This window comes from Rattus norvegicus, chromosome 15 (assembly GCF_021556685.1).
Source record: "Rattus norvegicus strain SHRSP/BbbUtx chromosome 15, alternate assembly SHRSP_T2T, whole genome shotgun sequence".
Taxonomy (NCBI): Eukaryota; Metazoa; Chordata; class Mammalia; order Rodentia; family Muridae; genus Rattus; species Rattus norvegicus.
Genome location: NC_141548.1, coordinates 21,199,903 through 21,225,821, shown reverse-complemented (window position 1 = coordinate 21,225,821; position 25,919 = coordinate 21,199,903). Strand labels below are relative to the sequence as shown.

Sequence of the window (25,919 nt, the reverse complement as noted above, 5' to 3'; positions counted from 1 at the left end):
TATAACAGGTCTTGGTTCTCTGTCAAACTAATGATCAGAAATTGTTGAGTCTGGGTCAGCCATTTAGGAAGACTGAGGCTCTAAATCATACGTCCTACTCCTGGAAGGACCAGCTCAAGCCAACCTCCTCCAGGAAGCTCCCCTTGCCCTGCCCAGTACTCACTTGACCTCCTCCAGGACCTTTCCATTCGTCTTGTTCTCCAACGTGATAGAAGGCTCGCCTCCCTCTGCCTTGGTCTGGTCTCTGCATGGATATGATTGTCCCTCCGAAAGAGACTGAGGATCCTGGAGAACATGCCTCCTTGGGAACCCATTAGGAAATGAACGGAAATCGCTCAGGCAGTTGGTGTCAGCTCAACACTGCTGACATCACAGAAGATTCTAGTATCTCCTGGATACAAGAGAATTTCTAGGGAAGACACCATCGGTGATGTCACTTGGAAATGCCATAGCTTACTTGCTAACTACCTCCACCCAGACTGACCAGGTTCTGCAGTGGCTTTTCCAGAGACTCACTTTTGAGCGAGGGAACACCCATTCGCACACTCTCCTTCCAGAGCTTCAGAGTTCTCACTGCTTCATTACAACTCAGTTGCTGAGGACAGGGAGAGTTGGTTAAAGCCTTGATATGGATAGAACATCTTTGTTAACAGCCAAATATCTAGAGACCCTCAGTGAGGGAGATTCTTCTCCCTGAAATGTATGAACCCAGGGTCCATGCATGTGACATATACTCCAATTCCCACAGTTTTTACTGTTCCCCAGAGGCCAATATTTTTTCCTACACCTTTAAATGTATGCAAGTTGGAGTACATTGTTTCACGGACTGTGCCTTGAGAGGGGGCATGGTTTCAATGTATTCACCCATGTTTGTTCCTGAAATCTCTGTCTTACAATCCCATTTTGTACAATGAAAACTGCTGTTTGCTGGCACATAGGTGTTCAGGTATAGGGCATACATCAGATTGTAAACTTTCTGTCCATTCTTAAAAGTTAAAATCCCCAAAAGTGAGGGAACTGAGACCCAAGTGAGAGCCATGGAGGGGTTTGATTCTAAATCAATTTAAGGTTGTGGTCTGAGTCATGGCCATTTTGTAGATATGGGACCTCATCCTACCTACCTCATCCAGCACCCTGTAGCTGAGTGAGATACACAATGAGAAAAACATCCTATGCATCTGCACAGACTGTAAGGGAGAAGAATGATTAAGGCTAATGGAGAGCTTGGCAGATTAAAGGGGCACCTCGTGCTGAGCAAATGATACACGAGTTAATTATCAAGTGTTTATAATATCCCAGAACCTGTTCTTGAAGCCATCTTCACTCCATCTCATTCTGGCTTGAGAATCATGGAAAGCAGGTGCAGTGACTTTCCATAAAACTAGGAAAACTAGATGTAGATGTCTCCATCTTCCCTGAAAGCCACGACTCTGAAGAGAGGATTCTAACCTGGATGCTTAGACCTTTAGGCACCATCTCAAAGAGACTCCTAGAAAGGGTTCTATTTAAGCTGACTTGAAGGACAGTGCTGTTTGGCTGTTTAACGCATTTCTAGGTTTGTAAAATGAAGACAATGACTGTTTCCCCACAAGTCTTTTGGAAGAAGAACATGAAAACCTTAAAAGCCACAGGACTGTGCCAGGGAAGTGAAGGGTCTAAGTGGTCACGGTCACCACTGTTACTGTTGGCATCGTGAAGCAGGAATGAGAGACGGTGTCCACACAGCAGTGACAGGTGAGAGGTGAGTCTAATGGAAGTCAAGTTGCTCATGCTCTGGAGCTATCTTCCTGGCTCATGAAAAGCCTTTTACAGGCTAGTGTGGTCCCGTGGCTCTGCATGTGTGAGCTTGCATGTGTGCAGGCCAGAGGACAACCTTGGGGTTTACTCTACAGGTGCTGTCCACCATTTTTATAAAACGGGAGTTTTCATTGACTTGGAATAGGACAGCTCAGCTGGGCTGGCTGGCTAGGGAGGACATGGAGTCTCTGTCTCCCCAGCAAAGGTGTGTGCCACCAAACCGGGTTTATTTATCGTTGTTGTTGTTTTAATTGGCTTCTTTTGTTTGCACTGAAGTTTATCGTCTCAGTTTCTGGCTCCATGGCTTCCCATGTGAGCAGGAGAGGACATAAAATGTCTGACTGACTGTGTGTTGTATATGATTGTCCTTGAGTCTAGTATAAAAGTGACCCAGAATGTTGCTTTCTGTCTTAGTCTTGCTGGGTCACACTCGAGGTTTAAGAGGAACTTCTTGAAGGTTTAGTCACACAACAAAGGTTGTAGAATTCTCTAAAGTCCCTGACTCTGACATCTGAGATTACTAAGAATTTACTTCCTTTCATTTTCCCCATGTTAGGTACAGTCTGGATTAGGTAGATGAAATGATGAATAAATTACTAATACTAAAATGATTGTGTTCTTAAGTTAATTAGGGCCAAACTATTGGAAAAGGCTGGATCTGGTGCAAATATTGAGACTTTTCCCTTGCCTGTGATAGCCCAGAGGTAGGCAGCCAATCCACAGAGGGCAGCGTTTCTCCGGCTATTCAGGGCCACAGGTCCCTCTGTCTGCTGAGCCATCCTCTAGGGATTAGGGATGACACTATTTTACTGTACTGTAGAGAAATGTCATGAGGCGACTGCTCCTAGCTTGCCAGCAGCAGGGCACCCTAGGATGGTTCGCTCACAGAGGAGGAAAACGTCCTCAAGCAGAGGATCCTGGTGCTCTGTCTGCCAAGGAAGCTGCAAACCTGAGGACATGAACTTCATGGTCATTTTCTCATGAGAAAGTAAGTTTCTTTATAGCTTAATTAGACAGCAGCACCTCTAACACGTCTAAGAGTTGGACGGCTGACATGTTTCTCAGTCTGCAAGGAGGTTTGGGTCACTAAGATTCAAGATATGCTATGACTAGGGAAACAGCTTCTGGAGAGAACTAGAAACAGTGGGAAACTTATATCCTGCTTTGTCTTTAAAAGAAGTTGAAACTGAATAAACTGTGCATTGGCTGACTGGGCTGTGTACCCCGTGTCCAGGTTAATATGTCCCTCACCTGGTACCTTAATATACCAGACTGTAGCAGTGAATTAATTAAACAGCCATGGCTCCTTAGTGCAGTCAAGGCACCTGCCAAAGAGTTCTCTAATTTTGAGAATGAAACACACACACACACAGGCACACACACGGTCAATGTCTGGACATTTCTAATCCTCCTGACAGCTACCATACACCTCCCTTCCACCCAGCATCCCAGGATTAACAACTTTTAAATCTATGTTTTATCTTTGCTGCCTGTTACCTTCTGGGAAACACCCCAACCCCCAATAGGGTCCTAATCCCTTCCACCTACATTGTAGGCTGCTTTCTCTCCTGTAGCTCTTACTCTGATCCTTCTAAGTCTGGATTATGGTGGTTCCCTTCATCCTCCACTCCCTCCCAATCCCTTGCCCTGTCCTTCTGTCTTTCTGTCCAAACATTGGCAATGGCAACTCGAAGCCCTCAGGGACCCTCAGGTCTGGAAGTGCAGCTTTTTGGGAGCCAAAATAAGACCATTATGAACACCGGATATTGATACTTTACACATACATCCTTGATATTGAATAAATCAACTATCTTTAAGAATATGGGAATTTGATCCTCAGTACTACGGAGGGTAAACATCATGAAGAAAACGGCAGACATTTTGCCTATGGACTCCGTTCATATGTTTCTGGACAAAACTTGATTTGAGAGACACCTAGGAAATATAATTCATAGTTGTCAACTCTGTGCTCTATTGAAGATGTAGGAAATGGGAAGGGAAGCTAGAAAATAACAGTACAGACTCTCTCAAAATTCTCTGAGGCCTGTGGGTTTGTACTTCCAGGGACCCAGGAGACCTGATCTAATGAGAGACCCAGGAGGCCCACCCTAAACAGAGACAGTACTACCTGACTCCCAGGAGACCAGCTATCACCCAGCTCACACAGCTCTACATTCCTGCAATGAGGCTGGATCCAGTCAGAGACACTCATGACAATTAACACCAGAGATAACCAGTTGGGGAGAGGCAAACTCAGGACCATAAACAACAGAACCCAATGCAAAGTCTGCTGCTCACTCAGAGGACCTATAGGGCTCTTAACAATCATCTATAACAGGATATCTCGTGCCCTCCTCTGGCCACTGAGAGAACTGCATGCAGAGGGACCACAGACAAAAGTCAGCCAAAGAACAATTAACCAATATAAATAAAAATGAATACATTTCTCTTTCAGAAAGGCATACAAATGTATGATCAAGGCAAACAACACCGAAATGGGGACAGTCTGGCCCACGTCCCTTGACCCTTACACTAAACTGATCATACAGTTACACAGGTCCAACAATTAACATTCAGATTACAGTGAATATGTATCCCATTTGTCCTCATTGATCTGGATCACCTCATCCAGGATGATTTTACAAGACCCATTCATTGTCCTGAAAATTACATGCTTTCCTTTTTCCTTTTGTAGTTATTGATCAGCAATCCTGTCTGGAAATGCACCATGCTTTCTTTATGCACTCATCTCGTAAGGGACCACTTGAATATTTTCAAATTCTGAATATTATAAGAGAGCTTCACTGAACATGGTGGAGAAAGGGTGTCTATACTAGGATGAGTCAACATTAGGATATAGGCCTTGGTGTTGTATCTTGAGGTTTACCCATTACCACCTTCCTGAAGAAACAGCATACTGATTTCCAAAGTTGCTACAGAAATTTGCATTGCAAATCTACAGGAGAATCTCAATGTTCCCCTTGCTCCATAAGCCAGTAGGAGTGAATTCTCTTATGTGTTACTAAACTAAGTTATGAAAGGTATGAAAAAATATCTCAGAATAATTTTGATTGGCATTTCTGTAGTGTCCAAGGATGATAAATATTTAATATGAGTTTCTAAGTCATTTAAGTTTCTTCATCTTTGAGTATTATGCTTATATATATATAGCCCATTTGAATTACGTTTTTTTAAATATAGTGTTTTAGTTTTTAAAATATGTTTTATATAAGCCCATTAGTGAATGTGCACAAGGAAATAATGTTTCCCATTTCTGTAAATGGTCATTTAAAAAATTATTAATGACAAATTAGATAATGCTCTCTCAATGAACTCACAGAATTGGCAGACAAGTTGTAAATAATAGAATTCATTGCAAAAGTCCAGGACAGGGACTGGAGACATGGCCCATCAGTTTGAGAATTTGAATCTCAGAGGACCTAAGGGGCAATTAACAATTCTCTGTCACCTCAGGTCTGAGTGAAATCCACTGCCCTCTGCTGGCCGCTGGCAGAATTGCATGAAAACGAATATGGGGAGGTGGGAGGGAGAGGACAGGCAGGTGGGGTAGTACCCACATGGAGGTGGGCGTTCTGGGGAGAGAATAGGGGTTTTCTGGGATGAAACTGGAAAGTGGCATAATGTTTGAAATATAGATAAAAATATCACTACAAATTACAAAAAGGAAATATTTCAAAACTGTGTAAGACCTCCGCCCAAAAGAAGCTATGATATATATCAAAATGAACTCAGCAAAACATCATTATCAATAACAAGAAACAAACCAACAACAAAAATAGTAAAAATGTTCATTCCTCTAAAATTGGTGGAATTCATTAAATGTGCAGTCATAGCTGATGCTGTATTTCAAGGAATCCACAGGCATCAAACTCTGTGTGTCCTGAACATTTTATATTCCCATAATCAATGTTTGTATGTCCTCTAATGTATTAGAGAAATACTTCTGTGTTTGTCATTATAAAGGAAGCTAAATTTGTGACCACAGGGATGAAGCGAGAACATTTTTCATCATGAAGGGGGATCCACAGAGCATGACACACTCTTTACATCAAGAGCACAGTTTCCTGTGCAGCTCTGGCTGCTGTGAACTGATGGTGAAGCCTACACTGCATGAGACTTGCAGAAAACCACTGTTGCCTTACACTTGTGCTGTTACAGGAGGAAGAACCACACACGACTCAGGACGGCCTTGTGAGTGAAGGGTTAAAGGTCATGTTTTTATTTATAGGCTAACATTAATTTATTCAAGAACATTTTAAATTGGGGAGTCAATGAGTTCAATATATATAACCTTAGGAATATGGCATATTAATTAAGAAAAACTAAAGTTAACAAATGAATAACAAAACTTCAAACTTAAACAAATAAAACCAAATGCATAAAACAACCAAACTTCAAAGTAAAAACCAAATATAACAAGTAAATTACTCAGCATTCAATTGCTGCTGATTTTTCAACATATAACCCCAGCCTCTTGCTGGCCTTGCAAACACAGCAGAACGGCAGGTAAGATGGTAAAAATCTCTTCAAGAGGAATGTAGACGCCTCATTCGGGTTGGTTGGTTGTTGTATGGTTACGAGGACTGAGATGCGGGAGGTGTTGTCAATCTTTGCTCCCTCAGTGCTCCTGGTGGACAGGTCTGTCTCTGAGAGCTGTAGTCCTGGTCTGGGCCATGGGCAAGCGTCTGCTGGAGTGTTCAGACCTAGGGGTGGAAAAGGCCTGGTGAGGACCTGCCATGTCACTTCTCCCATACACAGCAGCACAATTCAGCAGGACAATCCAGGATGATCTTTCATCTGAGGTCATTTTCTCATGCCCAAGACAGAAGGGTAAGAGATCCCACAGGCCTGCATATTTTCCCAGTTTTTAAAACTGCTAAAAATTGAACAGTGAACAGCAGATAATTCCAATCGTCCATACATATTATATTTTAAAATCATGTAGCAATGTCTCAATGTCAGAGGATAACAGATGTGAACAACCTAGAAAACAATAGGAAGGCCTTGGAAGCCTGGCCATCACTGAAATGAAGACTATCATTATTCCTCCAGTGCAGGAATATGCCTGGGGTCCACTTGACAACCTCAATATCTGCAAAGACCCAGAGAAACAATATCTCAAGAACTACATGCACACTGAAGTGATATTATATTTGGCAAGAATATGCTGCATGGAAATCTTGCCAAGGGTAGGCATTGAACTCTAAAGGAGATACTCATGCAGAAAATAAACTATACCACTCCTTTGTTTATGGATATCGTAAACTATTTGTGGGGAGACTTAAAGGCACTGGGCTCAGATAATACAAGAGAGCTCAGACTGGAGGGATCAGTACACACTAGCCAGAAACTCTATGGATCACATACACTTCATGGATGAAATTTCTTTTAAAATGGACAGGAATAGTATTCTGAGCTGCTCCTAGCTGACAGATGCTGAGAACTATGGAGAAAGTCACACACCCAATAAGACAGTTCATAAGCACAGGGAATCTACTTGGGTCCTCTCATCCTGTACTTTCAAATCATCTCAGTGACACCGAAATGATGCCGCATCTTCCCAGCCAAGGCCTTTTGCTCAGTGACCAGTTTTTTCTGATTCAGGGCATCCTGCAGACTTTCCTCCATTCTCTCCTCATCCTGGTCATTAGAAGATTATATTGCCCATGGAGACATGCATGTACACAGAGACAGACAGACAGACACTCAGACATACACACCTTTGAACTCACCCAAATATATTTGTTCACACATACAAGCAGAGTATTTTGCAGAATGTGGTTAGTTTCCCAGTTAATGATAATAGAAGAGATCACCCAGTCTACTATTGTGGCATAAGAAAAAAAAACCGGAATGGGGTAAGTACACAGTGAGCATAGGCTAAAGACAGCTCAGCCAATAAAGTGTATTCCCCTGAAAATCAGAAATTAGAAATGTGACATCTAGGCCTGTTAGCCAAGCCTGTTTAGCAAGTTCACAAGGCTGTGCACAGGAGGCTGATTTCAGGCAACAGAGCACTGGGTGGGGGCAGGTGAGCCTCTTCTATCCTCTGCTCACTGTTTCCCAGTGCATGCAAAGTGAGCTGCATTTTTTCAATATGAGGTCCCTTTAGGATACAGTACCTGACAGGGCAGCCAAACTACCAGCACAAACAGCTAGGAAATCTCCATAACCACAATCCAAGGTAAAACTTGGACTGGGATGCTATCAGATATAATTCAAGTGAGATAAGACTGACTGATTCAAAGTCAAATGCTGGCAGGTATAATCAAACTCAGCCACAGTCCATGGAAATGCTGGACAACATTGTACCTTTCCACTTTCTGACTGGTGGACTTCTGGATAATTTTGCTTCATGGCTGCTCTGAGGTGAACCACTACAACACTAATGTGCCACAGTTTCTCTGCTGACACCTACTTCTTGTTCTGGAATCGCTGTGTCAAAGGTTGAACTTTCACAAGAGTTGTACATGGCTTCTCACAGGGCTACCCATTTGACACCTCCAGCAATGTCTGAGGGTCATCACTTTCTAAACCCTCCTTACAGATGGTTTTCACTCAGATCAAATGATTTTGAATAACAATAGTTAAGAGTGCCACAGACCCAACACAGGGTGGGTGCTGTGGACTATGTTGAGCCTAAGTTTCTGTCTGAGGCAAAAATGTGATTCCACCTCAGCATAACTCCTGGACATCTTCTGCTTGCAGATTCAACTCTAAGCAAATTAATCTTTCAATTAACAAATTCCAGAGCAAACTCCAAAGCCAAGGTATATTCAACAAAGTTTAGGCGATTCTGGAGAGAAAGTGGTGGCAGGTAACGATTAACATAACCAGGATTTTGAGAAGACACAACAAGCACGTGACCTTCCAGTGTTACTGCACACCGAGAGCAAAGGAGGCAGAAGAGCCCTGAGTCATCAGTTTCCACACTCAGGTACATGGATTTCACACAGCAGCCTCTCCTCACATCCCTGTACCCTATTCCTGAGATTTCTCCAAGTAATGTCAATGTTGATGAATAGTTTTCCCACTGTAATAATTTCAATAGTAATCAAAACCCCATTAAGAACAGTTTCAAACTAATTGGAAACATTGTGTTTCCTCTTCTTCTCTCTTTTACATTTATATATGTGTACATATAGACTAATACAATATATATAAATATATGTGTCTGTGTTCATAAACTTGATGAGTTCAAACACACACACACATATGCACAAACACACATATACACACACTTCTATATGTTAGCACCCATACCGCAAACACTTAAAACAAGAAACTCCCAATGTAACATATGTACCATAGCCATAACCATGTTCACACATCTGTGCCCAACGACACAAACACACACACACACACACACATACACACACACAGAGTCAGAGAGAAATGGAGAGGGGGAGGGAGGGAAGGAGGGAGAGAGGGAGGGAGAGACAGAGAGAGAGAGAGAGAGAGAGAGAGAGAGAGAGAGAGAGAGAGAGAGAGAGAGAGGACAGAAATCATAAGTGAGAAGCAGAAAAGAATGAGGAGGCCATCCTTCTGGAAGCACAGTTGTTGAATACAGATTAGGCAAAGGAAATGTGTCAAGTGAGAGCGTAGACACTGCTCTCCATCCCTTATAGAGTAAACCTGTGTAGGGAATGCACTTCCTGGGCACAGGAGGTTGAGAGAGTTGGAGAAAAATTTCCCTCTAACCCTCACATATCTCACACAAACCCTCACCCTGAGAGAAGCCTTTCTTACATCCCTGTTCATCCGGTCAGCTCCAGGACAGAAGCCACAGGAAAGAACACTAAAACACTGACATAGAACAGGACTGACACACTGCTTCTCAAGCTCCGTCACTATGAACCACCATTTGGAAAGGCAGAAGGGACCATTTTCAATGTACGGGGAAAGGAGAGAAAGTCCACAAGCCCCATCATAATTGACAGTGAGAGCCATTCTTTTGGCAATTGAACTGAACTCTAATCAGTTCTGTGCACTACAAAGACGGCTACCACATGGCATCCCTCTAGCATAATGGCATGTAAGTGTGCAATGTGTGATCAACAGATCCCCCTTAAGGAAATGCGTTTTCTAGTTGAGCAGGAGGATTTGGTTGTCAATCCTCCAGTTTCTTGCATGAAGCTAGAATCACAGAAAGTTTTGTAAATGGGCAACGAAATGAACAACAGGATGAGTCCTAGGAGAGTTTCTGGATAATTTGGAGAAAGGTTAAATTGGTTTGACTTGGTTTATGCTTAGATATCAGGAAAACCTGCCCTTGATGCTTCATTCATCCTACCTGAGGCTGCTTGTTACACGGATTTTCATACTGGCTTCCCCACAGAACCTTGTTGTTTCCTTAATGGATTCTTCCAGTGCAATCTGATCCCTTAGAAGCCCTTTGTACTCATTCCATGCTCTCTGGGCATTGTTCTTCAGCTCAAAACACTCAGTTAGGAGGGGGCAGAAGCTGCGGCTGAGACACAAAGAAAAAATGGTGAATCCCAGCCAGTCTCCAACTTCCTCCCACTTCTCCAAGTCCATTCCTCCTTCTAGGATCCTGATCTGAAGAGAGCCCCAGATTATAGTCCAAGTTCACTGTAGCCATGGAGCATAACCTAGAGAGAGGTCAAATGGAGAAAAGAGCAACATTCCAGAAGACTCAGGGCATTTCTCAAAATCCTGACACCATTGATTCAAGTTTTTCCCAGAAGAGGACTTAATCCCTATGTGTGCTTATATGTCCATTTTATTAGAATGTCCCTTGGAGGCCAATCTTTCTATGTGTCCTGTGTGTGTGTGTGTGTGTGTGTGTGTGTGTGTGTGTGTGTGTGTGTCCTGTCAGAGCCCCAGAGCATCAGGATTGATTGATGACTCCATCATTGTGCACACATTTTCTATGTACAGGATCCCTATTTGGGAAGGACAATGACTGATGAATCTCACAGTCTCTTTCCATTTGTTCAAACTATCTACAAGACGTAAATATCCTAGAGCCTTCCTTAGAGACAGGCTTCCTGGTCTGCTTCAAACACTATAAAGCCTGATCCTCACTTTATTTCAAAGATAAGAATGGGCTGACATATACTTGCCTAGTGCTGGGGTCACAACCTTGTAAGTTACTCACCAGTACCAGTCATTTTCCAGTGTAAGGTTTTTACATTTGACCAAAGCGGTATTGATCTGCTCGCTCATTTTCTTCATGTCGGTCATCACTTCCTCGTGCTGCATCATGAGCATCTCGGACTCAAACTTGTTCCTGTGGCAGGGCGTGGTCCAAGGATCAAATAACATTATGAATGAAGGATACAAGAATTATATGAATTTAGACTGAATCCTGAACTACCCCAGGCTAGGACATGCCACACCCTTGCTCCTTGGTACTGGGTCCATTTGGTATTTATTAAATTTATTATTATGGCCGCGGGGACAGCAGTGCCAGGAAACAAAAGCAGGGAGCTGATTTGATTGAGCTCCCTGACAGGGTTTGAAGGAATAAACTAGCTTGCCAAGAACATTCGAGGGTCCTGTGCCACCATCCAGGCTCCAACTTAAACCCATGAAGCCTATTCTCCTGTTCTTAGGTAACAATTCTCAATCATAGAATCTATTGCTACATGAAAACCCAAAGGAACATGGACAGTATTTACAGGGAAAAGAATTTATAGCACACACCAGGAGATTCCCAGGTGTGTCCACCTGACTAGATGTGAAATGTTGTACTGTTCAAAGTGAGGCTCTCAGCCACATCATTATCATGCCATGGAAATTGACATAGGATAATTCTCAGGCCAAATCAGAACACAGAATACCCAGATCTTAAGTTATACACACAAACGCACTCACACATGCATACACACACACAAACTCACACAAAACTCTCTCTCTCTCTCTCTCTCTCTCTCTCTCTCTCAAACAATTAGAATGCCAAATAAATACAAGAATGTGGCATTATCTCAAAATACAATGAATAAAATCAGAGAACACCAATGATACCCTGTTGACAGTGCAGTCACACACTGTGAGGCAGCAAGAGGGATTAGGCCCCTCCAGCTCTTCACAGGACCTATTGAACCCAAAGCACCTCCAGGTCAATTTCAACAATGATTGGTCATAATCAGAGCACCTAGAAATTCCCACAACCCAACAACTGTCCAGGCTACTTAAACCACACAATGAGAGCTCACACACTACTACCCTTATTCCCAGACTGTCATTCAGGCCACAGGCTATGATTTACGTTTGTAGGAATCAAAATAGCCTGTGCCACCATCTCATTCCCATCTGATCTTCACATTCTGATGCAATCAGGAAAGTGATTTTGACCATGAGCCCACCCTGGAGTTGTAGCCTACTGTGATGTGAGGAAATGTGGATTTAACAGAACTTGCATTGTGACTACCTGTCATTTAAATTCTTTCCTGGGTAATCCGCCAGGATTCTCCTGAGTTCATCTCTCTCCTTTTGCATCTTGTGGAGGGCAATTTTGAGGTTCTCCAAACGCTTCATTCTCTCCTCCTCAACAGGTGTCGTGGAGGGTTGGGATGATGCCTTCTGATCAGAATCTGTAGGTAGATAAACACCAGTAAACAGGCATATATGTGGACATAGTGTCAAGAAAAACTATGCTTACTCTAAAACAGAAGTCTGAGGATGAACAGTTCTACAGATACAGTGACTCCCTGACAGAGCAAGAAAGCTATCTTTAAGCTGAACTCAGCTCAGTTCCTGTTTCCCACCATCATAGACATATGGTGATATATGCCATCATAGATATAGACCACACCTCCTACAGCCATTCTTCTGTCACTGAAATTCTAAAGCTGGCCTAAACAAGAAGAATTGGAGGACCTTCTCAGCTAATGTCTGATGTGAGGCAGGTAAGTCCTTGAGTCCAAACTGTTTAACATCTTGAATCCCCAGTCACATGTGTTCAAGTACAAAGTAACTGAGACCATGATATGACCAGGAGAGTATCCCTCTTGGCATCAATTACCCACGTAGTCTACAGGACACAGCTGAGAGGAAGTGCTTCCACAGCCTATCCTGAGAGAGACACTTTGTTATTCTTACACAGGCACATCCTGGTATTCTTTGACACTGCCCATGACATTAAAGAGATCCAAGGAAAGCCCCTTGACATATAACAGGTCTTGGTTCTCTGTCAAACTAATGATCAGAAATTGTTGTGTCTGGGTCAGCCATTTAGGAAGACTGAGGCTCTAAATCATACGTCCTACTCCTGGAAGGACCAGCTCAAGCCAACCTCCTCCAGGAAGCTCCCCTTGCCCTGCCCAGTACTCACTTGACCTCCTCCAGGACCTTTCCATTCGTCTTGTTCTCCAACGTGATAGAAGGCTGGCCTCCCTCTGCCTTGGTCTGGTCTCTGCATGGATATGATTGTCCCTCCGAAAGAGACTGCGGATCCTGGAGAACATGCCTCCTCGGGAACCCATTAGGAAATGAAGGGAAATGGCTCAGGCAGTTGGTGTCACCACAACACTGCTGACATCACAGAACATTCCAGTGTCTCCTGGATACAAGAGAATTTCCAGGGAAGACACTACCGGTGATGTTACTGGGAAATGCCATAGCTTACTTGCTAACTACCTCCACCCAGACTGACCAGGTTCTGCAGTGACTTTCCCAGAGACTCACTTTTGAGCGAGGAACACCCATTCGCACACTCTCCTTCCAGAGCTTCAGAGTTCTCACTGCTTCATTACAACTCAGTTGCTGAGGACAGGGAGAGTTGGTTAAAGCCTTGATATGGACAGAACATCTTTGTTAACAGCCAAAAATCTAAATATGCTTGGTGAGGGAGATTCTTCTCCCTGAAATGTATAAACCCAGGGTCCATGCATGTGACATATAGTCCAATTCCCACAGTGTTTACTGTTCCCAGGAGGACAATAGTTTTTTTTCCTACACCTTTAAATGTATGCAAGTTGGAGCATATTGTTTCATGGACTGTGCCTTGGGAGGGGGCATGGTTTCAATATATTCACCCATGTTTTTTCCTGAAATCTCTGTTTTACAATCCCATTTTGTACAATGGAAACTCCTGTTTCCAGGCAACAAAGTGCTCAGGTATAGGGCAAACATCAAGTTGTAAACGTTCTGTCTATTCTTAAAAGTTAAAATCCCCAAAAGTGAGGGAACTGAGACCCAAGCAAGAGCCAAGGAGGGGCAGAATGCAGAGGTGCTGCTGGCCAAGGAAGAGCAGGAGGAAGCAGAGAAGCTGTAGCACATCATGGTGCACAGGGAGCTAGAACTGGAGATCGACCTGGGCAACCTGCTGGCTTCTGACAGCAACCCCTCAATGGTGCTGTGCCAGGCCAGGGCCTTGCTGGAGGCCGAGCTGTGTGCCCCGGAGTGGGAAAACCCAGAACATCTCAACAACCAGCTGTGGAAGCTGCTGACCAAGGGCATGGAGGAGGCAGTGGTAGTGTGCTTGCAGGAGCCTGACACAGGCCTTCCCCGCAGGAAGCCACTGCCTGGCCAAGGGCTCTCCCTTGCTGGTAGAAGTTGGTGAGCTTTAAGAGCATCCATTCCAAGAAGAGGACCAACCTCATGTGGGACGAGGTGAATGGCCAGTAGTGATGCCCTTGTAGCTACAAGCCCTCCCTGGATGACACTGAGGAGTGACTGATTGAGGTGCCTGGGTGTGCAAACTCCATGGAAGACCAGTTCTCCAAAAAGGATTTAGGCCAAGAAGAATGCATGGCCAAGAACTAGCTGAACCATCTGTGCAACTAGTCTGCATGCACAAGATGCAGATGCCCAGCTTGGCTGGCCTGCACCTTCCTGACACCAGAGTAAGGGGGAGCTGGGCTGCACCATGCAAGTGTCCAAGGTCTCCAAAGCTTCCTTGGGACACTTCCAGGAGGGTTCTGTTCTACCAGGTCTCCTGGGTATACACATATTCCACATTCTGGGGAAAAATAAAAGGTTTTCTAGTTCCAAACAATTTGGAGTAAATATGTATTTGTTCACCTATGAGCGTGTGAGTGTTTGTGCATGCCTGTGTGCTTGTGTATATGTACACCACAGAACGCAGTGTTGGCCTCACTAATTAATATCAGCATGGTTAATAACAGTGGCTCTCGTTTATTATTAGCACCTCGTGATTATAGCAAATTATCAGGAGTCTGACCTCCTCAGGAGACTTCATGCTTGCCTAAGGCAGCAGTCCGCAGACTTGTTTCTGAGGACCCCTTTTTTCTTTCCTCTTTCTTTTTTTCTTTCTTTGCTTTGCTTTTGTTTTTGAAGACAAGGTCATAGTCGAGGCTGCCTGAAAGTCAGAGATCCACTTGCCTCTGCCTCCCAAGTGCTGCGATTAAAGAGATGAGTCACAACTGCAGGCATCTAAGGACCTCTTCATGTTCTCAAAAATCACTAAGACACATACAACTTAATCTAAATGGATAGAATCTGAATCTCTATCTACTAATCATATAGTAAACATAGGAAGCTTATGAAATGTAGTTGTAGGGTACTGGAGAGAAGGCGCAGTTAGTGAATCGCTTGCCATGCAAATGTGAGGACCAGAGTTTGAATCCCCATCATCCTTGTAAAGCATCATCAAGTTGACAACAAAAACTTTTACTCAATAAGTGTTGAACCCACCATAGGGCACTCTCTCAAACAAATGCTCTTTTTATATTCAGAATATTATTAATTACATGCATATATATGAGTGTGCATGAATTTACGGGCACACACACACACACACACACACACACAGACATGTACAAATGATTTGAAAATGCACATGTAGAAAGGAGAGAACAAACTCCCATGAGTTAACTTCTGATTTCCACATGTGTACAGTGATGCCTCTAACCCTAAACATATAAAATAAATAAATATATTTTTAATTTATAAGTATACTGTTTCTTTTAGTTATACAAGAACCATTCCTTTATCAATCATTCTTACATGGTTGGAATTTTGGTTGGAATTACATTTCACCACACCTCTCTCTGAGGACATAACCAAGAAATATATCCCACATCTGTGAAATGTTTGGTTCTAAATCAATTTAAGGTTGTGGTCTGAGTCCTATCCATTCAGTAGACATCAGACCTCATCCTACCTACCTCATCCAGCACACTGTAGCTGAGTGAGATACACAATGAGAAAAACATCCTATGCATCTGCACAGACTGTAAGGGAGAAGAATGATTAAGGCTAATGGAGAGCTTGGCAGATTAAAGGGGCACCTCCTGCTGAGCAAATGATACACGAGTTAATTATCAAGTGTTTATAATATCCCAGAACCTGTTCTTGAAGCCATCTTCACTCCATCGCATTCCGGCTTGAGAATCATGGAAAGCAGGAGCAGTGACTTTCCCATAAAACTAGGAAAACTGGATGTAGATGTCTCCATCTTCCCTGAAAGCCACGACTCTGAAGAGAGGATTCTAACCTGGATGCTGAGACCTTTAGACACCATCTCAAAGAGACTCCTAGAAAGGGTGATATTTAAGCTGACTTGAAGGACAGTGCTGTTTGGCTGTTTAACCCATTCCTAGGTTTGTCAAATGAAGACAATGACTGAGTCTTTTGTAAGAAGAACATGAAAACGTTAAAAGCCACAGGACTGTGCCAGGGAAGTGAAGGGTCTAAGTGGTCACGGTCACCACTATTACTGCTGGCATCGTGAAGCAGAAATGAGAGAGACGGTGACCACACAGCAGTGACAGGTGAGAGGTGAGTCTAATGGAAGTCAAGTTCCTCATGCTCTGGACTGAAATAACCAAGACACTGACTGCTGTAGAGATTGGAGGCAGAGGCTAAGGAGATTCCTTCTAGGAATGTGCGTCTTTCCTGAGAGATGTTCCTGGGTGGCCTTCAGTGCTCTTAACCACAGTTACTCCTACTGATAATGATTTCTGAAGTTTGTGTCCCATTAGGGTCAATTTGTTTCATTGTGGATTTAGAATCTAGTAGGCATGGGAGGGCTAATGCTGTAAGAAAAAGTATCTAGTCTCAGAATGGTGGTCTGGGGTTGTTCTGATCTCGGTAGCAATGTGACCTGAAAGGCAGCAGAGAGAGTCATGATTTGAGGCACCTCACAGAACTCTGAGGAAACTACAGGAACCCAAGTGACATGAGGGCATAGATGGAGGCTGACACAGGAAAGTAGGGGTCTATCTTTAGGGTACCTCCTACTCCCACCTTATATAGAATCTACCTTAAGCAAAAGACTAATTCACATGAGATGGCCAGGTCTCTCATCTGATCACCTCCTAAATTTTAATAATCATGCTTCCTATCTTTTTACTTCTACTCAAAATCCCAATTCACTGGTGTGTCCATGTATCTGCTAGTTACTTTTAAGCAAACAAATAATAGTGGATAGAAGCTAAACAGAACTGAATAAAGTATGCATATGAGGACACTAGCTAAAGATTTTGTGTGGGTTTGAGGGGCCAAGCTAGGAGAATGCTAGAGAGTGAGGTAGAAGAGGGTGGGTGGGTGGGGGAGCAGGGGCATGGGGCTAAAGGGTGGGATGGGGGCTTTTGGAGGGGAAACCAGGATAAGAGATTACATTAGAAATGTAAATAAAGTAACTAATACAAAAGTAAAAATATAAAATCAAAAGACGTGTGTGGGGAAGCCTGGGATCTTTGATCTGAGAATGCAGGCCTTGAGGGAGTCAATAAGCTGCGTCTCCCTGATGCTCCTCAGGCTTCTCTTTACAGGCTCCTTGTCCATATCCATCAGCCACAGGCTGAAAATTTCAGGATAAGACAAACAAAATAATGGAAATCCTTCCTTCTCAAAGCCTTTATCTTTATCTGTGGGATGATTTTTCTCCCCAACAGTACCGTGCTCACTATGAAACCTTTAAACTTGTGGACAGAGCTGAAGAAGACTTCCAAGTAGGTGTAATTTTTTGTGTTCTACAGTTAGAAGGTGTGCTATGGTATTTGTTAGAGAATTTAATAAAGCGCCAGATGAATCCATAAATGTAATTTTATAAGGTTTTCAAAGAATGATGTTTTTTATGTAAAAGAAAAGCATCTGATATTGTTTCTATGAGCAAATAATTGGCATCAATATTTCAATCTCTAGCTATGCAAGTGTGGATTATCCAAAGTAGGTCTTAATATTACCTAAACAAAATTCCCTAGGCTTATCCAAGAGCTTAATGTTCCTGTTTGTTTTACATGAAATGCTGACAAACTGCTCTGATGACAGCCATGTCCAGTTACAGTCCACTGGGCAGGGATCCTCACTGGTTGATCAGTAAAGTATTAAACCCCTGGCACAGACCTCATGCACAGCACTTGGCTGGGTGCACTTTGCTCCTTGTCCACTAGAGGGAGACAAGACTGAACGGTTTAATGTAAATGGAGATTCTCAGTAGCAATGTGCTCCTGCAGTGCTAACATGTCCCCAGCAGAGCAAACCTGTCTGAAGAACTTCTCAGGGAGCAGGTGTTTCCTTAAAGCACTGAGAATGGCTACACAGGACAACTGAAAACTGACAGCACGTTCAAAGACAGTGCACAGAAGAAGGAACACATATCCTTGAGAAATGTAGAAAACCATGCAGCCTAATCACAGACATACAGACGCTGAATTAAATGATGGACGGCCAAGCAAAACTCTGTGACCTACAGGGAGGTTATTGAGATGTAAATATTCACGATCCTCTGGGAAGTTTGTCAATTTCTACATCCTTCCTTGATAACAGCCATGCTACAGATACACTAAGAGCCTAAAAATTCCTAGGGTGCCAGCATTTCCAACCTGAAATTCCATCCGAAAAGAAGAACTAGAGATATTGTCAAAATTACAGTTTAAAAAATTGTAGCCTTACGATAAGTAGAAGAAAAGAAAGAAATGAAAGATACTACCAGGATAAGGACTAAACAAACAAAATCAAACACAGATTTATATACAAACTACTTACAGATGGGAATAATAAATATGTCTACAAAGATAATGCCTTGCAAAAATAAATCAAAAGTATGAATCACAGTTGCTCTTGTCCATAATTCTTTATGTTTTCCAAGATTTGAGAGAATAAGTATTCTTTTTACATGAAAGTTCATTTGAAAAAGTGTCTAGAACTAAACTGAGAAAATAGGAGAAAAAGGCAACCAGGGTGAGCGTTGGGTCTGAGGCATCAGAATGTGCAGAGGCAGGCAGGCATGAAGGAGGGCAGCAGGCTTAGGAGCTTCATCTTGTCCCAAGTGTGGATTCATGACCCAAACCTCACAGAGAAGGCGCTGCAAGAGTGGCAGTTTTCACACTGGGGAGTAATGGGTGGGTCAGCAGTAGGAGCTAGAGTACTGGCAGGCCCTGCCTTTTTATAACTGGGGGCTTTGAAATGAGGGCAGTTTGATAGATGGAGTTGGGGGCTCACCCTAGGATGTGGACTCTGACCAGGGAGGGCAGGGGCAACAGGGAGCATGAGAGCATGTGTCACACCTGATACAGTGCTGCAGTCTTTGTACTGGACAAGGTAAGGAAGTAATGAATCTGTAAAGAGCCTGGCCCTGGTTTTTCATGCCTTGAAACCAACCGAATCGGACGGAGGGGTATTTAATGATTTATGTACTTGCAAGGGGACATAGAGACTCTATGTGCAGGGGCAGAGAAGCTTAGTTGAAAGACTCCCCTCAAAGATAAAAAGGAGTCAAAGGCTCTGTCCTCTAAATGTGAACAAAAACTAGTGTTAGACTCAGCAGAATTGAAACCACTAAGGTTAATGATTGAATTCAACTATGTGGCTATAGGATAGCACCAGGAGTAAATCCATCACAGCATGGTGGTTTTTGAACAAGCACCATGGCCATCAGAATACAAAGGGAAAGGCACAGAATCATGGGAAATCAAAGTGGTAATACCATGACACATGGCAGAAAGATTCAGGCAAGATGGAGCTGGATTCAGGTAGCAGGGGAAAAGAGGTAAGTACAAAATAGCTTAGGAAGCAGAGCTAATGGGATCTACCATCTGACTCATGGGAACCACCATGTGACTCATGGGATCTACCATGTGACTCATGGCATCTACCACGTGACTCATGGGATCTACCATCTGACTCATGGGAACCACCATGTGACTCATGGGAACCACCATGTGACTCATGGGATCTACCATGTGACTCATGGCATCTACCACGTGACTCATGGGATCCACCATGTCATTGGGGGCTGTGTACTTTAAGTTCCATTGCATTTGACCACTTTCTGTCTCTGAGTGTCTGTGTTCCCATAAAATGCTTATGAATGGAGAAGCATGGTGAAAGAGTGTCTCTTCCCCTAAATTTCCAGTTTTCCTGGACAATAGGTTATGACTCCTGGCTGAGATTCCTGTGGATGTTCAGGAGCTTAAGTGACAGTTGATTGGCTTTGTCACTTCTCTGTTGCTGGGATTAAATATTTGTACAAAAGCAACAGTTAAGGGAGAGAAGTTTATTTTGTTTTATAGTTGCAAGATGCACCACAGTGGAAAGTCAGGACAGCAGGAGCCTGAGAGCTGTTGTACTGACTGCAGGCAGAGAGCAGAGGAAGACGCTGGTCTTCAGATCACTTCATCCCTCTTATCCAGTCCACTGTCCCAGTCAACCACAGAGGGTGGGTCTTCCCACTTCAATCAGTCTAATCAGAAGAGTTCTGCACAGGCATGTCCCGAGGCTAACCTACATCTAGTAATGCCTTATATAATAGAGCTAATAATCAAATGATCTTCCACTTGGGTGCCTAGAGCTGAGTCTCCAGGGAGATTCCAGGTGCTGTCAAGTTGACGATCAACAAACACTAACCACCATGCAAACTATGAAGACAAGTTCTTCATTTAGACTCAAGCCTTCTTGCCATGTATTCCTAGAAGTTCAGGAAAGTAGAAATTCCACAAATATCAAAATCTGAATAACCTCCTCACTTACCAGTCAGGCATGCTAGACCAACACTTCTGAAACTGTGACCTGGACAAGTACTAGTAGCTTCATTACCTGGAAATTATCAGAAATGCAAATTTTAACTCTACTCAACCTATTCTCAGGATGAAACCAATCACCTCCTCTCATTGGACGGCCTGGAATGGATGCTTTCTCTTCCCAGAATGGCCTCCAGGTGCAGCAAAGCTAAGTTCACAGCTAATTGCAGTTGGGTGTTTGGGGCGTCCTTTTCCGCCCTTCACAATTACCTGACTTAGGAAAAAGAATCAGCGGGCCCCATCTGTTATTGACAAGGTGACCAATCCAGTCTTGAGAAAAGCAAGATTTAGAAATCACTTTAGTCTTGAAAATCAGTACTATGCAGGTAGCATGTCTTACCATGCCCTGCAAAGAATCTACAAAATTCAGAAAGCTTGGTTTTTGTTGTTATTTCTATTACCAGAATGCTAAAACGGAGAAGGACTAAACAGGTGACCCAGGTGACATATAGAACAACATATTTAAATGGGGACTTTCAATTTCAGAGTTTTAGAGCAAGAAGATGTGGGATGAACAGCTGAGAGTTCCAGTGTTGATGAAGAAGTAGAAGAAACAAATGCTACCTGGGAATGGTGGGCGCCTTTGACGCCTCAAAATCCACTCCCACTAACACACCTCCATCTTGCCTCCAGACCTTAAAGCTCTGGTGGTCTGGGAGTCCCCTGGAGCTGGAAAGGATGTAAAGGTCAAGAACTCCGATTGTTGTACAACCTGAGACGTTCCAGAGCCTCATGAATTCCCTTTGATGGTTTGCTGCCCAACACTTCTGAAGAATGTGACACCTCCACTCCACAAAAGGAACAAAATTGAAAGTTGCCTGGTTTGTCACTCTGGAGTTAAGTCTGGTGAAGGCACCTTCTGTTTAGGGGACCAATGTGATGCAGGAGGTGAGGATGTATGACTGAGGTCCTTATGGTCTCTTCAGGTGCATGAATGTATGTTGGGACCCTGATAATCTTCTCTATGTATTTATCTCTCTGTATATTTCTGTCACTTCTACTGATTCGAGTCAAAGATCTAAAAAAGAAGGGAAGTGAGCCCTCCTGGGACAACAGCTACTGCTGCCCCTGGGATGATACACAACTTCCCATAGGCTCACTGATCATGCTGGCCCATTCATGCTGTACCCCTCTTCTGGCATCAACTGTGGCTGCAGGTCGGTGCTACTGTTGCTATGGTGATGCAGGCAGTAAGGACTCCTGAGTAGTATTGTGGGTGATGGACACAGGCCCAGAAGGAGTTTTGTGGAGTAGGATGGCTATGATGGAGTCTCCGGCACTGTGACCCTGGAGGAGGCTAGTGGCCTCTCTACCCAAAAGTCTTGATCGTGTTAGGCCTGCTTTTTTGTGAGCAGTTGGGGCTACAACCACACTAATAAATACATTGACTTTGTGACAGGAACTGTTTTTAACTTACATCTCCATCATTGTAATGGACCTCCTGAGGGGAACTGCAGTAAGTGGATGCATGACATTGAAATAACCCATTATGAGGCAGGTCTTCTGGGCCAGACCTATATCTGACTTAATAAAATGATAGCCGTCAGCCCAGCCAGCCCACTACCAGATGATAACCCAAAGGAGCCACTCCAAGACAGCAGCCAAGTTCAGGTCATCAGACTCCCCCGAACAGAGGAGGGACATAGCCGTGGATGTGGATAGGACCCTACCAACCCTCATAAGGTGAAATGTACTCCAGGAACTGCCCTGGCTCTGGCTCCTCCAGTTCTGATCAACAGGAGGTCAAAGCTCAGATCCTGCAGGCAGGGTCTGACAATACAGAAACACCCACAGCTGTGGTAGAAGGTGGATGTGAGCAGCTTCAACTCCCGTCTTAAGCAGGAACCCAGCCCTGATTGCTGCTACCTCTGCAATTGTGGCTGCTGCATCCTGCTCTGCTCTGGGGCTGGCTGGAGGCTCTGGCTCCACTCTGGGCTCCACTGTAGCTGCACTCTGCCCTTCCTAAAAGTGATTGATGCAGTCCAATGTCACACATGGAGAGGTTTATATGGAGCAGTTTTCTTCAACATGGAATCAGGTACACTAGGTTGCAGGGGTCACCGACCCAGGATGGTATAGGCCCAGTCCCTCAGCCAATGGACTTCAGCACAAAGGGCTGACCTTCTGGCTTCATCCCATTCATTTTACTGGGAGAAGGGCAAAGACATGCACACTATGAACAGTTGACATGCATTTGCCAATGCCAGTGTCCATGGGCCCTCTTTAGAGAGAGGGGACCCCTCACCTTCACAGAAGAACACAGGAAGAAATGAAGTGACAAAAAGAAACAGGAGGCAAATGGATCGCAGTTCTTGTTGAACAAGAGACCCATACTCTGCTGTTATCAGAAGACAAAAAATTCTGTATATGGGTTGCCTCTACCTCTGAGATTTGAAAAAGCCCTCACCTTCATGACCAAAGTTTCCCCTAAATCTGGCAAAGGCCCTAAATGTTCATCTAAAATTACGTTGTGCATAGGGGCTGCAAAACTCAGGAACGGTAAAATAAATGTGTCCATGAGACCAATGAAAATTAGGCTAACCTCCTACCTTTTGCCCTCCTAAGGGTCAGATGCTCCCCATATTGAGATGTTTACTAGGTAAACGTCACTAGCCATTCCCCCATCACATTCTTGGAGACCCTGCAACAGACCCAGAGGACTATTCACAAGGCTGAACCCTTGCTCATGTCTGAGCTTGACCAAATGTTCCAGACTGGAAACCTTATGTGGACAGAGAGGATCCTGACACAGAGCTTGGAACCAACAGTGAAAGCCCATACATTGTGGTCTTCAGCACCCACTGTCACCACACCCAGCTAAACGGGGCTACAGAATATAGGTCACCCCCAGAGTCTCTAACCCACTGAAGACAAAATAGACACAGTTCTTATAATGAAAGTTTTCTTATTTTATTTAGATTTATGTTTCACTAATTGTTTCATTAATCCATACGTGTTTGAACACATAAAACATTTTAAAATATTATTTGTATGATTATATCAACTTTCCAAGCATAAAACTATAAAATCGTATGTTAAGTTACCAAATATTTTCTATTTCTTCATCTCGCTTGTCTTGATCACTCAGCAAACTTGTTTTGGCACAAATTACCACATGAATGCTAGAGCCCAGTTTTATATGCCATTCACAGAATGGTGCCATGGCAATGATGCCAGCCAGAGTGGGCTTCAAACCTCAATAAACTGTAGTTTTCTTATGTTGTCTTTTTTTGTAGGAAACTCATTAAACCCTGATAATCCAAAAGATCAGAAGCAGGGAGCTCATAGCCAATCTAAGCTCTACCTCCAATTCTATCAGCTAGAAATGGGACCAATCTAAGGTCACCCTGGGGAATCTCCAGGCAAAGGGTACATGTTTAATGTCACCAAGATACCGGCTAGTAGTTCCTGGGTGCAGATGCTTTTAGCCAAGCACAGCAGATTAATTCCAAGAATGAAAGTCAAATGTTTTCCAGGCCCCAGAGACTACATAGCCTGCTCGCACTAAGAACTTAACTAAGGGTTAAGGAGCCAAATCTGGACCATTAGTAGCTGGTTCCCTCAAGAATTGCAGGACTGAGGGGGATCCACAGCACTTATGGCTGCGGACTCACCCTGCAGGCTCACCCTGCAGCCAGTGTGGCTGTGTTTCCTGCATCTTAAAATGCAGGTTTTGGGTCTGAGAAGGCAGATCCTCTAATGCAGTGTACACAGGCCTGTGACTTCAGGATCACAAGGAATGGGCACACCTAGTTTTATTGGTATAAAAATGTTTTCCAACTTACACCACATCCCAGGATTTTGGGTGCTTCCTATCAGTCTGCGTCCTCAGTAACACTCCTATTGTTGTATGTTTCTGTTTATCTCTTCTGGACTTGTTATCTCACTGAAAAACAACTTCTTTCTGGACAAACTCTAGGGTGGCTTTGAACTGACTATGTAGTCCTTGCTGACCCAAACTCACAGAGATCCTCCTGCCTCATCTTCCCAAGTGCTGGGATTACACACATGTGCCACCACGACTAGAATATCTCTCCTTGAAATTTGGATGTGTTTTACTTGTTAATGTTGGTGTTGTACATACAGTATACTTAAGGACTGCAATTTGGAAATTTTCTTGTTTATGAAGCTTCCTCTGGAGCCTTTCCCTACTTTTTTTTTTCCGGAGCTGAGGACCGAACCCAGGGCCTTGTGCTTGCTAGGCAAGTGCTCTACCACTGAGCTAAATCCTCAACCCCCCCTTTTCCTACTTTTAACATGCCTGCCTTTTCACACTGATTTGTACATGTCTTACCACATGAGTTTCTTCTCCATTACTAAAACACATGCCGGAGAATCAACTTAATGAAGGGGTGTATGTTGGCCAACAATTGGAGGCCACAGTCCACCATGACAGGTTGAGCAGCTGTCTATATGGTATCCACCCTGAGAACTCAGAGAGCAATGAATGCTTATGGTCCATCCCCATTCTCTTTATATTCAGTCAAGGCCTATTGATTGATCAGTGCTGTTCACTGTTAAGATTTATTGTGCAACTAGCCTGACCCCAGTAATCCCTCAGGGTATCCAGAAGGTTATATAATCAAGGTGTGATCCATTTGCTCAGGCTCTTGTTTTTTTGTTTTTCGTGTGTGTGTGTGTGTGTGTGTGTGTGTGTGTGTGTGTGTGTGTGTGCGTGTATGTGTGTGTGTGTTTCTTTGAGACAGGGTCTCACTATGGGCTGAAGTTGGTCTTCACCATGACTGATCCTCCGTCTCCAGGGTGTTAGAATGATAGGGCCTAACCACCACATTTGCCTGAAACAGGAAAACTCCACAGATCTAAATCTATTTGTTTCTTGCTGATCAAAAAGAGAAAATGACAATGACAAGCTAGGCCCAATGTCTTTGCTCCCTTTCTGCTGCCTGCTGACTGGACTGTAGAATTCTCAGCTGTCTCTCCAGTACCATGGCTTCCTGCGTGCCCCACCCCCCGCTCCCCATGACAATAAAAGACTGGACCCCTGAAAATGTTAAGCCAGTCCCAATTTAAAGTTTTCCTTCGTAAGAGTTGTCATGGTCATGGTGTCTCTTCATAGCAATAGAACATTGAATACGACACTGGTACTATGTCTGATCTTAAACAACTGTAACTCAACCAGGCATGATG

At 43.6% G+C, this 25,919-nt stretch overlaps 1 protein-coding gene and 1 pseudogene across 2 annotated transcripts; one reads left to right on the top strand and one right to left on the bottom strand.

Moving 5' to 3' along the window:
• Positions 1-6,018: 6,018 nt before the first annotated feature.
• Positions 6,019-13,268, bottom strand: LOC134478850 (disks large homolog 5-like). 2 transcript variants are annotated; one of them, XM_087587180.1, is made up of 5 exons: positions 13,118-13,268; positions 12,215-12,377; positions 10,940-11,071; positions 10,112-10,288; positions 6,019-6,521 (listed from the first exon to the last, which is right to left on the bottom strand). In XM_087587180.1, exons 1-5 carry the CDS (start codon positions 13,266-13,268, stop codon positions 6,437-6,439), a joined length of 708 nt encoding a protein of 235 aa, XP_087443306.1. In that variant the 3' UTR covers positions 6,019-6,436. The 2 variants fall into 2 exon arrangements, with proteins under 2 accessions (XP_087443306.1, XP_087443307.1); XM_087587181.1 differs by lacking the exon at positions 10,112-10,288 and having other exon boundaries at positions 6,206-6,521.
• Positions 13,269-13,284: 16 nt separating this feature from the next.
• Rrs1-ps5 (ribosome biogenesis regulator 1 homolog, pseudogene 5) lies at positions 13,285-17,569 on the top strand (annotated as a pseudogene).
• The last annotated feature ends 8,350 nt before the right edge of the window (positions 17,570-25,919 follow it).

Excerpts from the sequence above, each read along its gene's own strand:
- LOC134478850 (XM_087587180.1), bottom strand. The coding sequence starts at position 13,268 with ATGGGTTCCCGAGGAGGCATGTTCTCCAGGATCCGCAGTCTCTTTCGG. Across the intron at positions 12,378-13,117 it reads AAGGTCCTGGAGGAGGTCAA|ATTCTGATCAGAAGGCATCA; the intron begins GTGAGTACTGGG and ends ATCTACCTACAG. Across the intron at positions 6,522-10,111 it reads CGTGTAACAAGCAGCCTCAG|GTCTGAACACTCCAGCAGAC; the intron begins GTAGGATGAATG and ends TTCCACCCCTAG.